Genomic DNA, 17074 nt, shown 5'->3' with positions numbered 1-17074 from the left:
TTAATTTAACTCCTTGCTTGAATACAGGTGAGTCAAAAGATTCCAGTAAGACTTTGGGGCATATGATTATGAGCTGGGGGTGGGGGCTAAATAATTGGAATAGAAGTTTTATATTAAAATAAGAAATGAACACATCACTAAGGGGAATATTAACTTTTTTTTTTTTTACAAAAATGTTTATCTTTGCTTGCTTTACAATGTATTAATCGTATATTTTCTTAGTATGTGGCAAATAAAACATTTTAATAATGCAACAATATATTCATATATAAAATATATAATTAGTTCTCAAAATGTTTCCAGATGTCTTCTTCAAATGCAAAAATAAATTGATATATATATATAAAAGCCCTTTGGATATTTTTTTGGTCTGTGAATTTCCCCTCTGTGATTGTTTAGTAAATCTATTGTAAAATCACCATTTTACAAAGAAAGTGGATAGCAGGACCTGTGCCACATCAACCACTTTAATAATCAGCAAAATTATTCCTTTATTATAAAGCATTTAAAGTCCAAACATTAAATATGTGAAACTCAACCACTTCTGCCAGGATGGTATTCCAATTACCCACTACCACTTCAGCCAGCCTAGCTGTAAAGATACACTAAGGGATCTCATTAAAAATACTTATTTTAAAACTTTGCAAAGTGTTAATATACTGGCTAAGGTTTTGGGATGTAGTTTTATGTGTTATCACTTAATCAATTCTGCATGGGATTTCAGAAATGCTGACTACATCAGTTATAGTAAAACTGTAATCTCTCTTAATAGAAGGAAGATATGTAATAACTCAAAGAATGTTTCTTCTAACTCCAGTATGGCTCATGTAATAATATTTCAGCATTAGTTTCTTAGAAATCTAGTAAATTGGAAACCCCTTTAAACAAAAATCTGATTAAACATCCAAATTTTTGTCATACAGTTTAATTTCACAACAAATCTGTTTACATTTCTTTTCTTTTTTTTTTTTTTGGTCTCTTCTGAAATCTTCCAAAAATTCTATTTAAATTGGAAACTGCAGCAAATCGCGATGTTTATTGAAATATGAAGTTTAGTAATGCATTCCTGTCCTGTTATTTACATGGATCTCCAAATAGGGATTTAAAAAGTTTCATAGCCCACGTGTTTAAAAAAAAAAAAAAGTGGTATTTTAATTGTTATACAGTATATGAAGGGTTAAGTCTGCCACTCTTTCAGTGCCAGAAGGGTTAGCTTACTCCACTAACACTGAAAAGGGTTAAGTACCGACCTAGGACCACTTTTTATTTTTGCAGATTGTGTTAAGGACCCAAGTTAACGTACAAATTCTGCACATTAACCAGTTCGGTGCCAGGGGGGTGGAGATCACAGTGATGTAACAAAGCCCACCAGGTTCTTGGGTTAGGAGATGATCTAGGTGAGAAAGGCTGCTGGATGAGAATGTGTGATGGGATTGGAAGGAGGGAAGGAGGAGGATCAGTGCAGACAGGACTTCGACTTATTTAGGACCTCGGGGAGGCTGTGTTGGAGACTCACTGGCTGGAGTGGAGAGGACCACAGCACCACCTACATACTACAAGAGCATCAAACCTGCCACGGGCTCCACTACATCTCCACGGGGGACAGCTGCCACCAGGACCCGAGCACAGCCAGCACCGGGGTAGTCCTAGAGGGGCTGCAAGGGGGGACCCCACGTCACGCGTGATCTGAGTGTATAAAGCAGCAGGATCTCGAGAAGTTCTGGGACAAGCTCCGCTACCTCGGCTTTGGCGGCGACTCCAGATGGAGAAGTTCGGAAAGAGAGCCTCGTGAGGATTCCAGCAGAACCGATAATCGCTTTGATCGATCAAGCGGGGGCTTATTTTTAGTTCTGATCACACCAAGCATTCGGAGTCGCGGTGGAGTGACCGGGAGTGGGACCGATCGGGGGGACAATCTTCACGTGTTTGTTGCCATTAGAGTGCAAGCTGATGGGTGCCTTGAGCAGATCGATGGCTGCGGCTTATTGAACGGAAAACACTCAGCCCGGCTGAGTTACTACTCAAGGTAAACTCATATTTTAACTCCTTGACTGCCAAGACCGATCAGTACGATCTACTCTCCCCCTTTTCTGGCACTTAACCCCTAAAGCACCCGTGAGGATTGCAACGTCTTGCACAGCAATATATTGCAAGGTCCCCTGGTAATGTTCGGGCTGAGAGCGATTTAATATGCTAATAATGGCGTTTTTTCTATGTGCATACATAAAATATCCGATTTATTTTATTGCCACCACCCCGTCCCCTTCCAAGCGCTTAATGCAATTTAATGGAGCAAAGGGTTTAGAAGACAGGTGTAATTTCAAGGGCTAATCAGTTTACCTGAGTTCTATTTTAATTACATCCTGTTATTTCTTTAAGACTATTTAGCACTAGACAGCAATCTGTTTACAAAGTGTTAATGACCTTAACTGAATAAATCCCATTGAAATGCGTGGATCTGTGTCCTGATCGTGGCTCAGCTGGTTGTCATCCTTTAGCCCACACTTTGAAGATTACAACTTTCCTCCTTTTATTTCTAAATCCAGATTCTTCATTTCTGAGAAGCTCTGCGCCTGATGATGTCAAAGAACTGTCCTGGTGCTGACCTTTAAAGGAGCTGAATACTGAATTTGGCGACCAATACACACAATATACATTATATATATTTTTTGGTGTGTCAATTATCAATTGGCATAGTTACAATGCAGTTTAAATTGTTTTCGTTCGCTCTTATCATCCTGAACTGTGTGGATTACAGCCACTGCCAGAGCAACCGATGGAGGAGAAGTAAAAGAGGTAAGAGGGCTTTTCATGGTACCCTGATTGATAAATATAGTGCATATCTATTTGCATGTTAGTTTGCAACTGCGTCGATGTAAGCAACCGGTGCTTGTGAACTTTAACTCCTATAGTACCCACCCAGCCACCAGTTGAGTGTGATGGGAGTTGTACTCCTACGTTGCTTGGTTATTAATGAGTAGCTGGCTCTAGCAGATACCAGGTACTATTGGCCCTATAATATTGATAGTCCTTATACGTCAAATGTATATTTGGATGATGACTACATAAGGCAGATCTCAAATGATAGCAGCATCTTTCTCGTGTGTGTAATATATATATATATATGTGTGTGTGTATATATAATCTCGATCAGATTATAATACCATGTGATCATTGCAGGGTACTTTGGGGTTATTGATCTTTAGAAGGCTGAACATGAATCCATAGTGATAGAGTAATCCTGAAATCTTCATTATGGAATATAACTCTTGATTGCTCAAATGTAATGGCTTTTATTTATAAAGAGCACACAGGACATCTATAAAGGAACAGTGTTTTACCCAAAAAATGTATTTTTTATATTTTTAATGGATGTTAGGAGTTAATTTTATATGGACATTTATATGTACTGTGTGCAGTTTGGAGCAGGCATTCTTTTAGTTCCTGCAGTTGGGAAAAATTACACTTCTGTCTCTTTTTTTTTTTTCCCTGTGGCTGCCTCTACTGAAACCAAGAGGCATTGGTATGCAAACTTCTTGCACATGCCCAGTAACAACCCTACTGAAGCAGCAACTAATGTACTGTATGTGGCAAAACATCAGCATTAATGTGCTGCTACTGATCTACTTTTTTATGAAGCTCAGCTCACATTTACTAGAATGAGTTTTACAAGAAGCATACTGCTGTATGCTGCCTGCTTTTATGAGAGGCAGCTGGGGAGGGGTTAAATCAGACAAATGTCTCCCTTTCTAATTCCAATAACTAAATAATGCCTACACCAATTTTCATGCAGTAAAATGTATTGGAGTCCATGCAAAATGGGCTCCAATAAACATATAATAGAACAATCAGGCTGGAGTGTTCCTTTTTTAAGGTAAAAATGGACCAATCACAGTATTCCACTTAAAATATAACATTTATATTCTCATTTCAATGATGTCTTCAGAATAATAGTGTATGGGAATCGCAAATTCAGCTGCCGTAACATTCACAGTATGAAGAACGTGTCTACTATACTATGTGGCCAGCCATACATACTACTACTTTCCACGTGTAACAGTAGATTGGTTGGATTATATGGTTGCCTACTGGCGATCAAGTATTGCCCTTCTGAATCACTGACTCACTTCTGTTCTCCCATAATTTTAAAGTGGGATCTATAATGGTACTTATGGATAACTTTTGTTTTATATAATGTGTTGGCGGTCCCCATGGAATAAAAATGTTTTGTTTTTTTTTTGTTTTGTTTTTTTTTCTAAATTGGGTCTATATTCATCTTTAACATAACTTGTTCAAGCTGATATATGCTAATTGTTTTTTTTTTGTGAGATCCTGGGTTTTTCCTGGTTGTCACGAAATGGGGGTCACGCAAATGATTGGAGGGTCAGCGTGGTTTGTACATTAGGCATGACGCTTAATTGTGTGGTCTCTGCAGCATGTTTGCTCATCATCGGCCTTCTCCACAACCCCATTTCTGTCTTTCTCCTCTAAAAATGACTTCATCTTGCAAGAAATGCCTGTGGGTGTTATCTGCTCAGAGGCTACCATGCACTTGCTGATCATTTTCTAAAAATACAAAAATGACGGAATATCAATGAAAGAATTGCAGTCACGTTTCTGTCGAAGACACCCAAGTATGTCTGCTTGGTTAAAGCCACCATGGAGAATACTAATTCGATGTGGGTGTTCATTTAACCATGTTCTCCTTGAGAACATACGGCTCATATGTTTTGAGCTCCCCGTGACTGTACACAATAAAACCAGGGGGGTTGGCATAATCCATTATCATAAACCAAGGGCTGTCTTGGCAGATATACAATGTTTTAAGTGTAAAATGCATATCATAAAGAAGCCGCTATGGAACCTAGATATTCAGTGAGGAACATCAATGTTCTTGTGAAAATCATATTTTGGCAACCAGAAGAGTTAACCCTTGTGGTAATATGATGCCAGAGCAAAGTGTTTTAAAAAAAAAAAAAAAAAAAAAAAAAAAATATATATATATATATATATATATATATTTATATATATATTGGCTAAATCGTGTGGCGTACAATGCATTTTTAACACTTTGATTGTGAGAGGGTTATACAAATTACATTTTTTTTTTTTTAAAACTAACTATACACCCAGTTTTGACAATTAATTGCCAAGATTTCAGGTTTGTCTAATTTTATTTTAATGCTGAAGTTGTTTTTTTTTGGGTTTTGTTTTTAAAGATAAACCATGGGGGTTAATACCTAATTACCAGTTCCAGTGTAGAACTGTATCGGCTTGGTTGATATAGTGATTGCACCAGAACGTGTGTGTGTGTGTATATATATTTGTGCAAGTATATATTGTGCAAGTAGGATTTGGATTGTTGGAACTATGTTTAGCTGTGGAAAATAGTGTGATGAAACCTCACACATATCTACATGTAAAATGATAGTCACTTGTTGATTATTTTCTCTTTAAATATAAGCAATTCTATTTATTTTGGTGTATAGTCGAGTTGAGTGGGTGAGAAATAGGTTGTAGTGGTTGCTTCTGCTTCCAAGACTGTAACATACCCTTGTGCTAATTATTGTGACTGTTCCACAGGATTATGGCATTGAATGTTTTTTGTTATGAGATTAGTAGTCAAATACATAAGGAGTGTTGGTTGGCTTAATTGTGTTTAATTATCTTTCAAATAAGATGTGAGCAGAGGTCAACAGGAACTGAATAATTAATAAATCCAAAATATATGCCCTGAAAGTGAAGAGTTAATGTTCCTTGGCTCTGCTTTTAGTCATGTACCAACCAATAGCTCTGAAGTAGCTTCTGAAGCCACAAAGTAGGAGCGCAAGGAGAAATGAACAAAGCACGGTATGCATTCTTCATGATGTGTAAGAGATGACAAGCTTCTTGCTCTCATCCTGTTTGTATCACTAGTAGATTTTCTCAGAAAAAGGATTTTTTTTTTTTTTTTTTTTAATATTTCAGCATTTTAAATGTTGCTGTTTCCACCATGCAGTCCAAAGACTTAGTTCTTTTAAGATGTACCTGACGCATTTTATTATTTTATGTAGTGCAAACAATTTACACAGCGCTTCGTACAGTCCATGCATTCAAAGGTTATGGCAACACTAGAATTGTCAGACTAGGACAAAGAGATGAGGTGAAGAGGGTCCTGCTCTTACCGTCTAAAGGGTTTTCCCTTTTTTTGTTCATATAGCTGTCTTTATACAAATCCTGCTAAGATAAAAAGGCCCCATGTAAGCGTTGCGTGTCTTGAAATTGGAAAAAAGGTGATTCTGCTCGGATGCTGTGAATTCAGCTGTTTTGTGGTTCTATAAACTTATTTTATAAGTGTTGCAGAATATGATGGCTCCATATACATCGATGATTTATATATTATGGTTGTAATAAATGTGTGTAGTCTATGGTAAATGATAACACAACAGACAACATGACTGATATTCTCTTGCCTTTGCCCCTGCAGCATAGCTTAGACAAGTTTTTTGATTTTGTAAGTTAGCGTGTTGGCCTCTAGGGGCAGTGTTTTACGTCGGTCCGTTTGAACTGATTTTTGTTTGTAGATCATGTATGATCTGCAAGGTTTACTCGCTGAACTGCATTGTTGGACTCTTATATACAGTAGAGGTTATGCAAAAAAGTGATCTTTCAACTGCTGATTGGATTATTGGTTGCAATACAAATTCCTGTACATCCCCACATCCCTTATTCCCACCCCACCTTGTTTATATTCTTTATTATAAGCCTTTTCTGAGCGCACAATAAAATTGATTAGCAAACACTAGAGATCTGTTGGCTAATATTTTTTTATTATTATTTTAGCCCTGGTTGGATTCTTTTTAAACCAAAGCGCACTAAACGCACGTGTCCTCCAGCGTTCCAATACAAACTTGCATTTTCTTGTCTTAGTTGGAAGTATTTTGATGATTCCAAGAAAATGTGTTCCCAATTTTGTAGCTTCTCAAGCTAGCATGATGGTAACTTATAGCTACAACCTTCCTGGCTACAATCCAAGGACAATAAAATGCAACACACTGGAGAGTCAGATCGCGTAACCAATTATTGATCCTGTGATTGTACATGTGGTTGCTTGTACCTATAGCGTAATCTCATGTAATGCCCAAATGTCATTTGTCTGTGCCTAATGATCTAGCACTTAAACTCAGATATGTTATGGTTTGACTAAGCCTAGGTTAAGGGGGTCACAGTCTTTCCATAAAATCCTGATTTGATAAGTGCCTGTGGCCAAGATTGGGACTTAAAACATTTTCTTGGGTGCTCCCCCCCATCCTACACGTTTTTTAAGGTATAAACTTTACGCTAAAGGTGTGGTAACTCCGTGTGTTGAATATTCTATTTAGACAGTTGCCATTTTTTTCTTGTGTTGCAGTATAAGCTATTTTGCTGGGACAGTATCTCAGTATTATTCCCTAATGTCCCTGTTCTAGACGTTCACAAGGGTTGCGGGGTATAGGTATATGAAAGTTTTTCTACAGCCATAAATCCTGCAAAGGAGCCACACTTTTACCATATGGATATGGTTCTGGAATAAATTTCTTGTATCACAGTAATAAGGGATATATTGGTAAAGTGTAATTTGCATTATGGTCAATGGAGCTCCTTTTTTCTTTTAAGAGTCACCTTTCTGCTAATTTTATTTTTCTTTTCTTTATATAATGTTAACTGCTCTTTGACTACCTTTTTTTTTTTTTTTTTTTTTTTTTTAAGTTTCAGTAGTAGAAAGAATTGTCTTGTGTTGACTTTGACTCAAGATCTATTTAATAAGAAATGGCTGCCACAGAATTATTTCTTTTTTTTAAATAAAATATTATGCACAAGCGAGTTTAACAAAACATTTTGCATTTTGGTAATAGAACATCATTTTAAAATAAATAAGGACAAAAAATTAAAAGCGATCTAAGGCTGATTTAAATCAATTGTAGCTTTTGTGTTTAGTGGTTGCTTAAGGAATGTTTTTTATAAAGCAGTATAGTTTTTATTTATTTTTCATATTCTAGCCAAACATTTTCATGTAATGTATCTCTGGGAAAATATCTTCAAGTGTATTTTTTTTATAATTTTAATGTTTGAAAATTTTATTTTGTTTTTCTGTTGTAAACCTTTTTTTTTTTTTTTTTTTTGTAATGGATGTTCAATATGTTACTTAAACAGCGTCTAATTCTACAGCTTTTTACTAGCAAGATCATTACTACCTGTGTTATTTTTTTTATTTTTTTTAAACTATATTTTCTGGAGAACAATAAAGCTTGCACGGCCTCTCATAAAATGCACCAGCAAAATGGTTTAAACATTTAGCGTCTTGTAAAGTTTTGAGTAACTTATACGTTAGATTATAAAGCAGGTTTCATTTTGAAGTCGGTCAAACAGATGTTTTGGAGAATTCTTTTTTTTTTTTTTTCCCTCCTAGCTCAAATTTGATTGCATTACTTAAAAGTGACCTGAAAATCTGCCCCAACAAAGGGTTTACTATGTCTTTAATTAAATGTGGAACTACTTAAAGTTCTGGCTAGACCGTGCAGAATGATAGTTGTACTTTCTGCTTTACAACCCAGCTTAGCAAGGGTATTGTGAGCTCAAGAGCTGAATAGAGATCTAGCTCCCAATTGTGTGAATTGTCCCATTACAATAACTTAAGCTGCTTTTAATTGATCTCCCCTACCACATTGAACAAGTAGATTAACTACAACATGAGCTGAATTGGTTCTGTGCTGGACATCTCATTACCAGCAAACAAAGGCTCAATATTTATGCTAGAAATGTTATTTTGCACCTCTTTTTAATATGGGCAGATGCTGTGGACTTTTTTTTTTTTCACAAAATTTTTGGTACGAAATACACCTGTTACGTTGTCGGCGACTTAAGGATAGGTGGATTTAGTGACCGTGAAGACCTCCCCGTTACAGTCTGTAAACCGACGAGAATAGATGTGAACCTGAGTGCTGTACGTGGTCTACCTTTCAATTAACGCAAATCAAATAAGCCCACAAGAGGAGACTCATTAAAGAGCAAGATTTTTATTATTATTTATTGTATATAGCACCATCATATTCTGTAGCGCTGTACATTATTACCTGCAGGTTGTCAAAGACTTCTGGAAAAAAAATAGATTAAAAGTCTTCTACAAAATCACCTAGAAACAATGTTTTCCCTTGCATGAATGTTACATTTGAGCATTGTCAACCGAACACAAACTCATTGTGGATTCTTCGATGCCACTGACTCCTTTTTAGTTTGTATCTACGGCTTTTGTCATGCAGAGTTGTACTTGGGTAGCTTATATGTAGTCTCTTTAGGTGAACAATTATGATATTGTACCAGAAACACCCTCGAAAAATAGGTTTGTTTGAAAAATATGGAGAATTTTTGTTTCAAGCTCAGTCCTGGTGTAAGATAAAAGTTGGCTTTTTATTTGCTGTACAGCTATATATTTGCTTGAATCAAATCAATGTTATGCACGCGATGGCCTCCACTTCACCTACTAGGCCCATTTACCAAACCAGCAACTTAAAGGCCCTCAGTTATAGCCGTTCTTACAAAAAAACGCTATATAGGGCTTATGGAAATAGTGGGAAGTTATACTAAACTTGATTCAGGTTCAGAAGCTACTTGAGTTTACAGGGTTAATAGAAAGATCCCAATTATGTTAAATCTTGTTTTTTCTGGTGACCCAGAAATGTTGATGTCTTCTCACAAACCGTTGCCTAGCGTTTGTGTTTGTGGTGATGAGGATAAAGAGATACCAGATTTTAGTAGAATGCCTTAAACGGTTAGAGGTTAAGTTGGCCAAAAGTACCCATAACATCACTAACCATATCCGTATTAAACCTCGTGCTTCTCTTGATCGTTTAAGAGCCTTTTTTTAAATTTTTTAATATTATTGATTGTGACCGAGGAATAAAATAATTCTTAGAATTCTACAACTTTCCAGATCCCATGTGTTTATGGTTAATCACTTTGGGGCATGTGCCACAAAAATGTCTTTGGCGTTCTGATCTCTCCATTACATGAGCTCAGTTGCGGCATAATAGAATTTTCTTAATGAAATAAAACTCTTTTGGCGCAGGGCAACTGTTTTACTCGGTAGAAATCAATTGCATGCAGGCTGAAATGGAAATCAGATCGATCATTTAACTTCATTTAATGTTTTGCTTCAAAAACCAATTTAACAAGATGCAGAAGCGTGTGTCCCCCCCCCCTTATCTAGTGTTTGTTTATAACCAGTCTAAGTTATACAGATTCGCTCCAAGTTTGCAATAAACCGTGTGAAAGTCATTGAATTTTATAACAAAAGCAAATTAAACTTGATGTGTTTTTTGTTTTTGTTTTGTATTTGTATTGTGGATCAATGTGTATTATAAGTAAGTACACTGAAGATCCCTCTTTTATTGGCTATATCCCCATACATTTTAGACCAGGATACAATCTGACTGCTCCTGCTGGATGAGAGTGATGAGGATTCTAACCCGGTGATGTTTTGTGTCCGATGTCTGGCTCCTACAGACCCACAGATCGGTTGAAATGGTACACTGTATAGATCGCCGTTGTTACATCAATATCCGCAGGGCTGGGTTGGTTCCCATGAAGTAACTAGCGCTGCCTTTTGAAACAAAACATTAAAAAGCTACGAGGTAGTCTTATATCTCATCATTATTTCATGCAAATACATAGAGGGGTTCAGCAGAATCTTCTCTTTTTTTGGGTTTTTTTTTTGGTACTCTTCCCTGTCCTCGGCTTACAGAAGGTCCTCGGCTAAGTGCATCTCCTACTCACGGTATGCATGCGCTCGATACTGCCCGTTCTAGGTCCGAGATGAGGCTCCCATGTTGTTTTTCTCGCCTGCACACGATACTTGCCGTGGTTTAGCTCTAGCGCGAGGTCTAATGGGAGAATTCTCCCATCGATTTCAATGGCACTGTTTTCCTACCACTGACTGGCTGTCTCTCACAGCTGAAACATGAACAGTGGAGGGGGAGGAGTGCTGCAGCATTTTCACCAGGTTCGGATAATAAAAGCATCTGAAATATTGGCGTTTAAAATGTAATGTCCTATTTTGCAATCTATACAACTATTTGATGCCACCAATGCAATTTTCATCATTTTATAGCCTACCCGGAAGAATTTTTCTTTTTATTTTCTCTTTTGGAAAAACAGAGGCTAAAATATGATCTTCATGAATAGAATGTAAATGTTTATGTTGCATCATTCTATAAACCGTATTATACCTCTTAACTATAGTAGATTGATTGTGATTTGTAAGAAATATTCTTCAGGGAGATATTTTGGACCAGAATCACTGATGCGCCAAGGAAAGAATGTTGTGGTCTCAAGGTTCTTTTTCCTTGCAAATTGAACCTTTAGCAGGGTCAGGCTGGTGATGACTGGGTGGCTTTGGCACTTTAGGGACAGTCCTGGCATTTAATGCCTATTGTCATTTTCCCGATGTGTCAGATGCCCAGCCTGGCCGGGAACCTTGGGTAGATGCATCAATGCTTTAAGTCTTATCCTTGTTAGATGTCCGCAGTTACTCCAAAGGTTGGTTTCTTCTAGAAATCCTTTTTCTGGTGGAGCGATGCAAAGACTGCTTATTGTACGATCGTGAACTTGTCACTCCAAGGACCGGGTAATCACAAACACAAAGGTTTACTGCATGGGAACTGCTTTCTTACTCTCTCATTTAGACGTTTTGCTGAAGTGCCTGTAAACCAAGCTCTGTTATTGCACCGCATACAATAATCTATATGGATTTTTCAGAGAAGACTTAGATTTCATATGTTACCTCATGTTAGAGTGTTTCTGAAAAGTCCATTTGACTTCAGAGGCTTTTATTGGACTCTGCGTATAGTGTAAGGAGGATAAATCTATACACAATGACTACTTAATGGCACATCAAAGTCTGCATTTAATGTATATGATGTATTTTAGGAAACGTACAGGAATGCTGTTCACATTTTCCACTGTTATGTCACTACCTGGATGATTCTGCAAGCGGTAACATTGAATTAAATTACCATGCTGCCCGAAATATTGGTCATACTCAGATAGAAAATGTTCCAAACATACTGTAGGCGCATTTTAATATTGATAACTTTTTTGGAAAAAGAGCTTACATTCAGGCCAGTGATAATACTTGCTTTTTTTGCAACTGGGGTGGTATTCATACCTGGGCACTTTCTGGCTCCGGCTACCTGAAGCCCTCTCTTGCGGGATGAGGGTAGGATGTACCGCTGATGTCTCGGCGCTCTCGGTGGGCTGTACTGCCGACCATCATGGGTCACGTACCATTTGTAATGGGGAGGTGGGATGTGCCGCAACCCTGCTCCTGTCATCTGGAATTTCCCTGTATTGACCTAAGGAAGCTATGCTGAACCCCGAGAGTTCCCAGGTATGGTGGTATTAAAAGCAACTATCATCATCTTTTTGGAGAACCAAACGAATGATCAGAGACTGGAGAGAATTCGGGATATTCTGGAATTTGATTTACACTTTAGAGTGCAGCTGTCCAATATTTTGCAGTTCTATACGATAAAAATAACTTATAAAGATGTTTACAGATTAAACTGAAAAATATATTTGCCATAAAATTCACCTTATGTATATACCACCGAGAAAGGTAGCCCCCCCCCCCATGATCTGCAGAATTATTCATCACCCCCCCCCCCCCCCCCTTAAGTTATCTCTCCCCAGTTGTTGATTGGTGGAGCCGGTCTTTTGTAATGGTGGAGGGGAGAAGAAAAGAGGAAACTTCTAATTGTCTCCAAAACACTGATTACCAAGCAAAGGGCTCAAATTATAGGTTGTTGTAATTATAGAATGTAATTGGGCTTAAAGCTGTGACTGCAACAGGTCCCTTCATGAAGTGTATTTTTGTAAATCGAACAATCCATACACTTGGGCGTTTCATACTAAAAAAAAGTATAAAACAAAGTTTTAGGCTGAAACAAAAGTATTCTAGAATAGAATCAGCCTGGGCCGAGTGCAGAGTTGACTTTCCTTTAATACTGTGTATTAGTAGAAAAGACCCCAAAGACCAACTTGATACATATACCGGAGCTTCCTCCATTTAGAAGTCCTTTGGAAGTCGGCAACGACTTGGTTACGGCAACCAGGTTTGGATTCTATGTAGATTACGTGTTTGTTCAGCTTGTGAATTTTGAGGAGGCATTAGATGGTTTGTGAGAAGTATAATTCGTTTTAAAGCAGACCGGGATGAACAAACCCAAAGTCTGTAAGGAGTTAATTGTATATACAGGCAATTTTTACTAAAAGTGGTTTTGCATGTTGTATAACGTTTTTTAATTAAGCTATTTTTGATGACCTTGCAGCCGATATTGGCGATGAGATGTCCGTAACCCATGGCAATTCGGTAACAACACATTTCTTCTGCTTTAAGGAAAATTCGCCCAAGATGTAAACAAATCTTTACAATGTAATAACGATATAGCACTGCAGTGGTTCATAGAGCACGGATTTATTTGCTTTCAGATGCACGCTATGGCTCAGCTACAAGATTTTATTAAAATGTGTCTACCCTGCTGTGAGACGGAGCATGCATAGGACATGCTGTCCTTGTGTTCAATGATGTAATGCAAGGTTTATTGATGGGTTTGAAGGGCTGATGTCAGAGTGAACAGAAAACACCTTTTGTATATTAATGTATATTGCACTTTTTTTCTTCATTTACAATTTTTGATGTTGAACCTTTTTAAAGATCAGCTGTTGGCTGTCCGCTGTTCTTTTTACACCTCCTCTCTTGGCAAAGCTGTATATTCAGGTCTTCTCTATCATAATTTCATTTCCTACTGCCTGTCTCTGCCTCTGAGAAGTGATTATTTTACCATCTCTTACATTATATCCTTTATTCGTCTTAGCAATACCGCATTTTCACCTACTAACTAGGGATTATGCCTTTTGTGTTGTCACTGACTTTTTCTCACTCATACTCATACTGCCGCTTCTCCAGGTCATGGCCTGCAATCTCCAGGTCATGCCCTACTCCCTGCCTATGTCGGGTGCGGTGAGAGAGGCTAAGTCAAATGGGCAGTAGGCAGTAGGCAGGCAGCGTTCCAAAAGCAAGGTCAATAGGCAACCTGAGGTCAGTAAATGGGCAGAAGAGAGGGGCAAACACAGCTCACACCTGGGGACACATTGTATCATACAGAGTGTCTCAGAAAATCTGAGCGCCGACATGAAGGAGCTCAGGGGTTTTATAGGGTGCAGCCCATCAACGTTAACGGGACCGCCCGTCAGTGGGCAATCCTGGCCGTGTCTTTAGAAGAGAAAACTAAAGGGATGATACTCAACCAAGAAAGTTGGAGGCATGGCTACAAACACTTGCTACAAGTAGTATTCATCCTTTTGAATATTGGCGAAACGTGTTGAGAATATGAACAAAATTAAAACTCCTGGACCTTCGTTGTGGACTCTTTTGAACTAAGCGGCTTTGCATAAACTTTGTGTTATGCCTCAGCTTCCTGTAAGTGCATTTTGATTATTTATCAGCTACATAAGGAGATACTGCACTGTTTTTGTCTCACAGATTTTAAAGAAGCCATTAAAAGATTCTTTTAAACAGAACTCACTGATGGGCCTGATTAACTACATGCTTGTTAGTAATATTCACATCATACACCACATTGTTATTTACAATATTGCTTTATTTTTAATTTTTTCCCTATGTACATGCGCCCCAACATTTGTTGATTGCCATTTCAAACAGTGTTTTTTGGGCAGCTGCAGTATTTGTGGAAAGTTAATTTATTTTTTCACATTATTTCAGGTGAGATTTTTTTTTTTTTCACTTTATAAATTGTTATTAATACCGAAAAAAGTTTAGTCCAAGAAAAGTGAAAAAAGAAAAATGGATATTCTAATTGTAATGAATGATTTAGTAATTGACTCGTTGTTTCTGGGGGGAAAAGTCATAACGAAGCCCTGTCTAATTTGTTTTATTTTTTCTGTATAATCTTTTTAGTTTTGTTTGTTTTGTTTTTTTTGCCTTGAAGTACATGTTGTCATGAGTATGCAGAAGACGTAAGGGCTTTGCAAATAAAATGACGATACGCTATGGTAATAAAGATACTTAATGGTGTATGTCCATTGGCTTCACTGGAAATTAAATTAGTCATTACTTGCATCTAGCATTCATGGGAAATGAGTCAGTTACTTTCAGCGCAAGTAAGATGACACAGATATGAATCTGAACAGCTAAGGGATCTGTAAATTTTGACTGAGCTTTTCTAATCAGTTTGTTTTTTTATTACTGTTGTTTAGTCTGACTCTTCGGGACATAGTAAAAATGCTTTTTAACATCACTCTGTACAGCTTTTGTAGGAAGGGTAAACCGATCTAAACTTTAACTGGTTTTGCGTCAAAATGGTTGAGAGGCTTGTTATGGATTGTAGCCCAAGTCCAACATAAACAGATCTCGAGTTTTTACTGCCCGAGTCTAATTGAGTTTCCATGGCAGGTTTGTCTTTGAGCTCTTTTGACTAATTTCAATGAAACTTTTTTTTCTTCTTACTCCTATTAAAAGCTTTTACATAAAGTTCCATTTAATATTGCAATTGTTTATGTAGTGACTGTATGTTACTGATTTAATATTAATATTTTTTTTTATTTTTTTTATTTGTTCAGTAAGGGTAAAATGAGCAATTGGGTTGAGATTGCAAGCCGACGTTAACATATCTTTTTGGATTACAGCAGGAATAATTGTCAGAATAGATGGGCTGAATAGATTTAAGTTTCTTTTCGGTTTAAAATTTTTTTTTTGGGGGGGGGGGTTAATTGGGCACTACCTAAACTATTTTTCTACTAAAGCTACAATTTAATTTTTAATTTGTAAATACATTTTCTCATTATGCTTTTTATGGCTGTAGAATGGAAACATGCACAATAACTATTGTGAGAGTTGATTAAAATACTTTTTAGGGGTAGAAAAGAAGACAAATTTATTTGGACACCAAAGAGGTCACATTTGGAAGATATAAACTATATGAATGGGTGACCTCCTCCCAAAAATTGCCTTGTTTACAACTCTGGGGACAAATTATTTTAGGTATCTTCAAACTCCGTTTTTGTAAATTTATTTATTTATTTTTTGTAAAATTGTTTGACCTATCAAATATAAAAAGTTTCCAGTTTTCTGTTTATTTTCCTAGCCTGTTTCGTCCGTGCCTCGGTGAAGTCACCACTAAGCAATAATGTCTGATTTATATACTGTGGTTCATAAATTTGTTTTTATGACCCTAATAGACTAAACTGTTTGTCTCCCGTCAGTGATCAACTTTCCCATTTAGGACCCTAGTGATTTAATATCTACTCCCCCCCCCCCCCCCACACACACACAGTGAGAACCTTTTTTTTCCCCCTCTGCTATGCGACCTATTATTATAAGAGGGAAATACTATCGTTGGGTAGTCCTGTCAGACATCTTGGAACTGTACATTATGTAGTACAATAAGAATCTCTTCATACTATTAGCATCCGCTGGAAGGATATTCCGCTTGGAGAAGTAATGTCCATTTCTCCTCTATATTAAAGATATTTGTGCAGCTTTGATCTGGCCTCCCTTCTTAATTTGCCAAAACGTATACTATATATTTAACACTTTTTGATTTTTTTTTTTTTACATCCTTTGTGGTGTCCTTCCTAATGGATGACCTTGACTACTTTCCTATACTGATACCCACAGTAGGGTTACCAGCCGTTTAGCTTGTTGGTAACGTATAAACATGTAAAACGTACATGGCTAATGCAGGCACCCTTATCTACAGGTGGACAAAAACATTTACATGTTAAATGTCGAAAAAAAGGCAACATTCTGCTGTGGGAAAAGTGTGTTCCCGCCATGTGTTCTTGCAGTTTCCCACATCCCGTGTTTTACACTGCAATGTGTTACAGGAAGTAGTATGTTGCGTTGTGGTATGATTTCATTACCCTATTATTGGGGGGGTAGGGGGGGGTTAAACAAGTTGTCCATGTTCAATACTAAGCTCTGGTTATTTCTTGGACCTGTCCTACTGCTGCTGACTTCCCAGAATTTCTAATTTAATAG

The 17074-nt window shown here is 37.3% G+C and overlaps 1 protein-coding gene across 2 annotated transcripts in view; it reads left to right on the top strand.

Moving 5' to 3' along the window:
• Positions 1–2702: 2702 nt before the first annotated feature.
• Positions 2703–17074, top strand: part of RSPO2 (R-spondin 2) — a 53752-nt gene continuing 39380 nt past the window's right edge. For both annotated transcript variants that reach the window (XM_089477417.1, XM_089477416.1), the window contains exon 1: positions 2703–2796. In XM_089477417.1, coding sequence (XP_089333543.1) covers positions 2703–2796 — 94 coding nt within the window. The remainder of the gene's footprint in view (positions 2797–17074) is intronic.

Source organism: Sceloporus occidentalis, unplaced genomic scaffold, assembly GCF_023333645.1.
Source record: "Sceloporus occidentalis isolate IW3139 unplaced genomic scaffold, rSceOcc1.0.p SCAF_11, whole genome shotgun sequence".
NCBI lineage: Eukaryota > Metazoa > Chordata > Lepidosauria > Squamata > Phrynosomatidae > Sceloporus > Sceloporus occidentalis.
The sequence above is the reverse complement of the archived record's forward strand: the minus strand, read 5'-3'. Positions and strand labels throughout refer to the sequence as shown.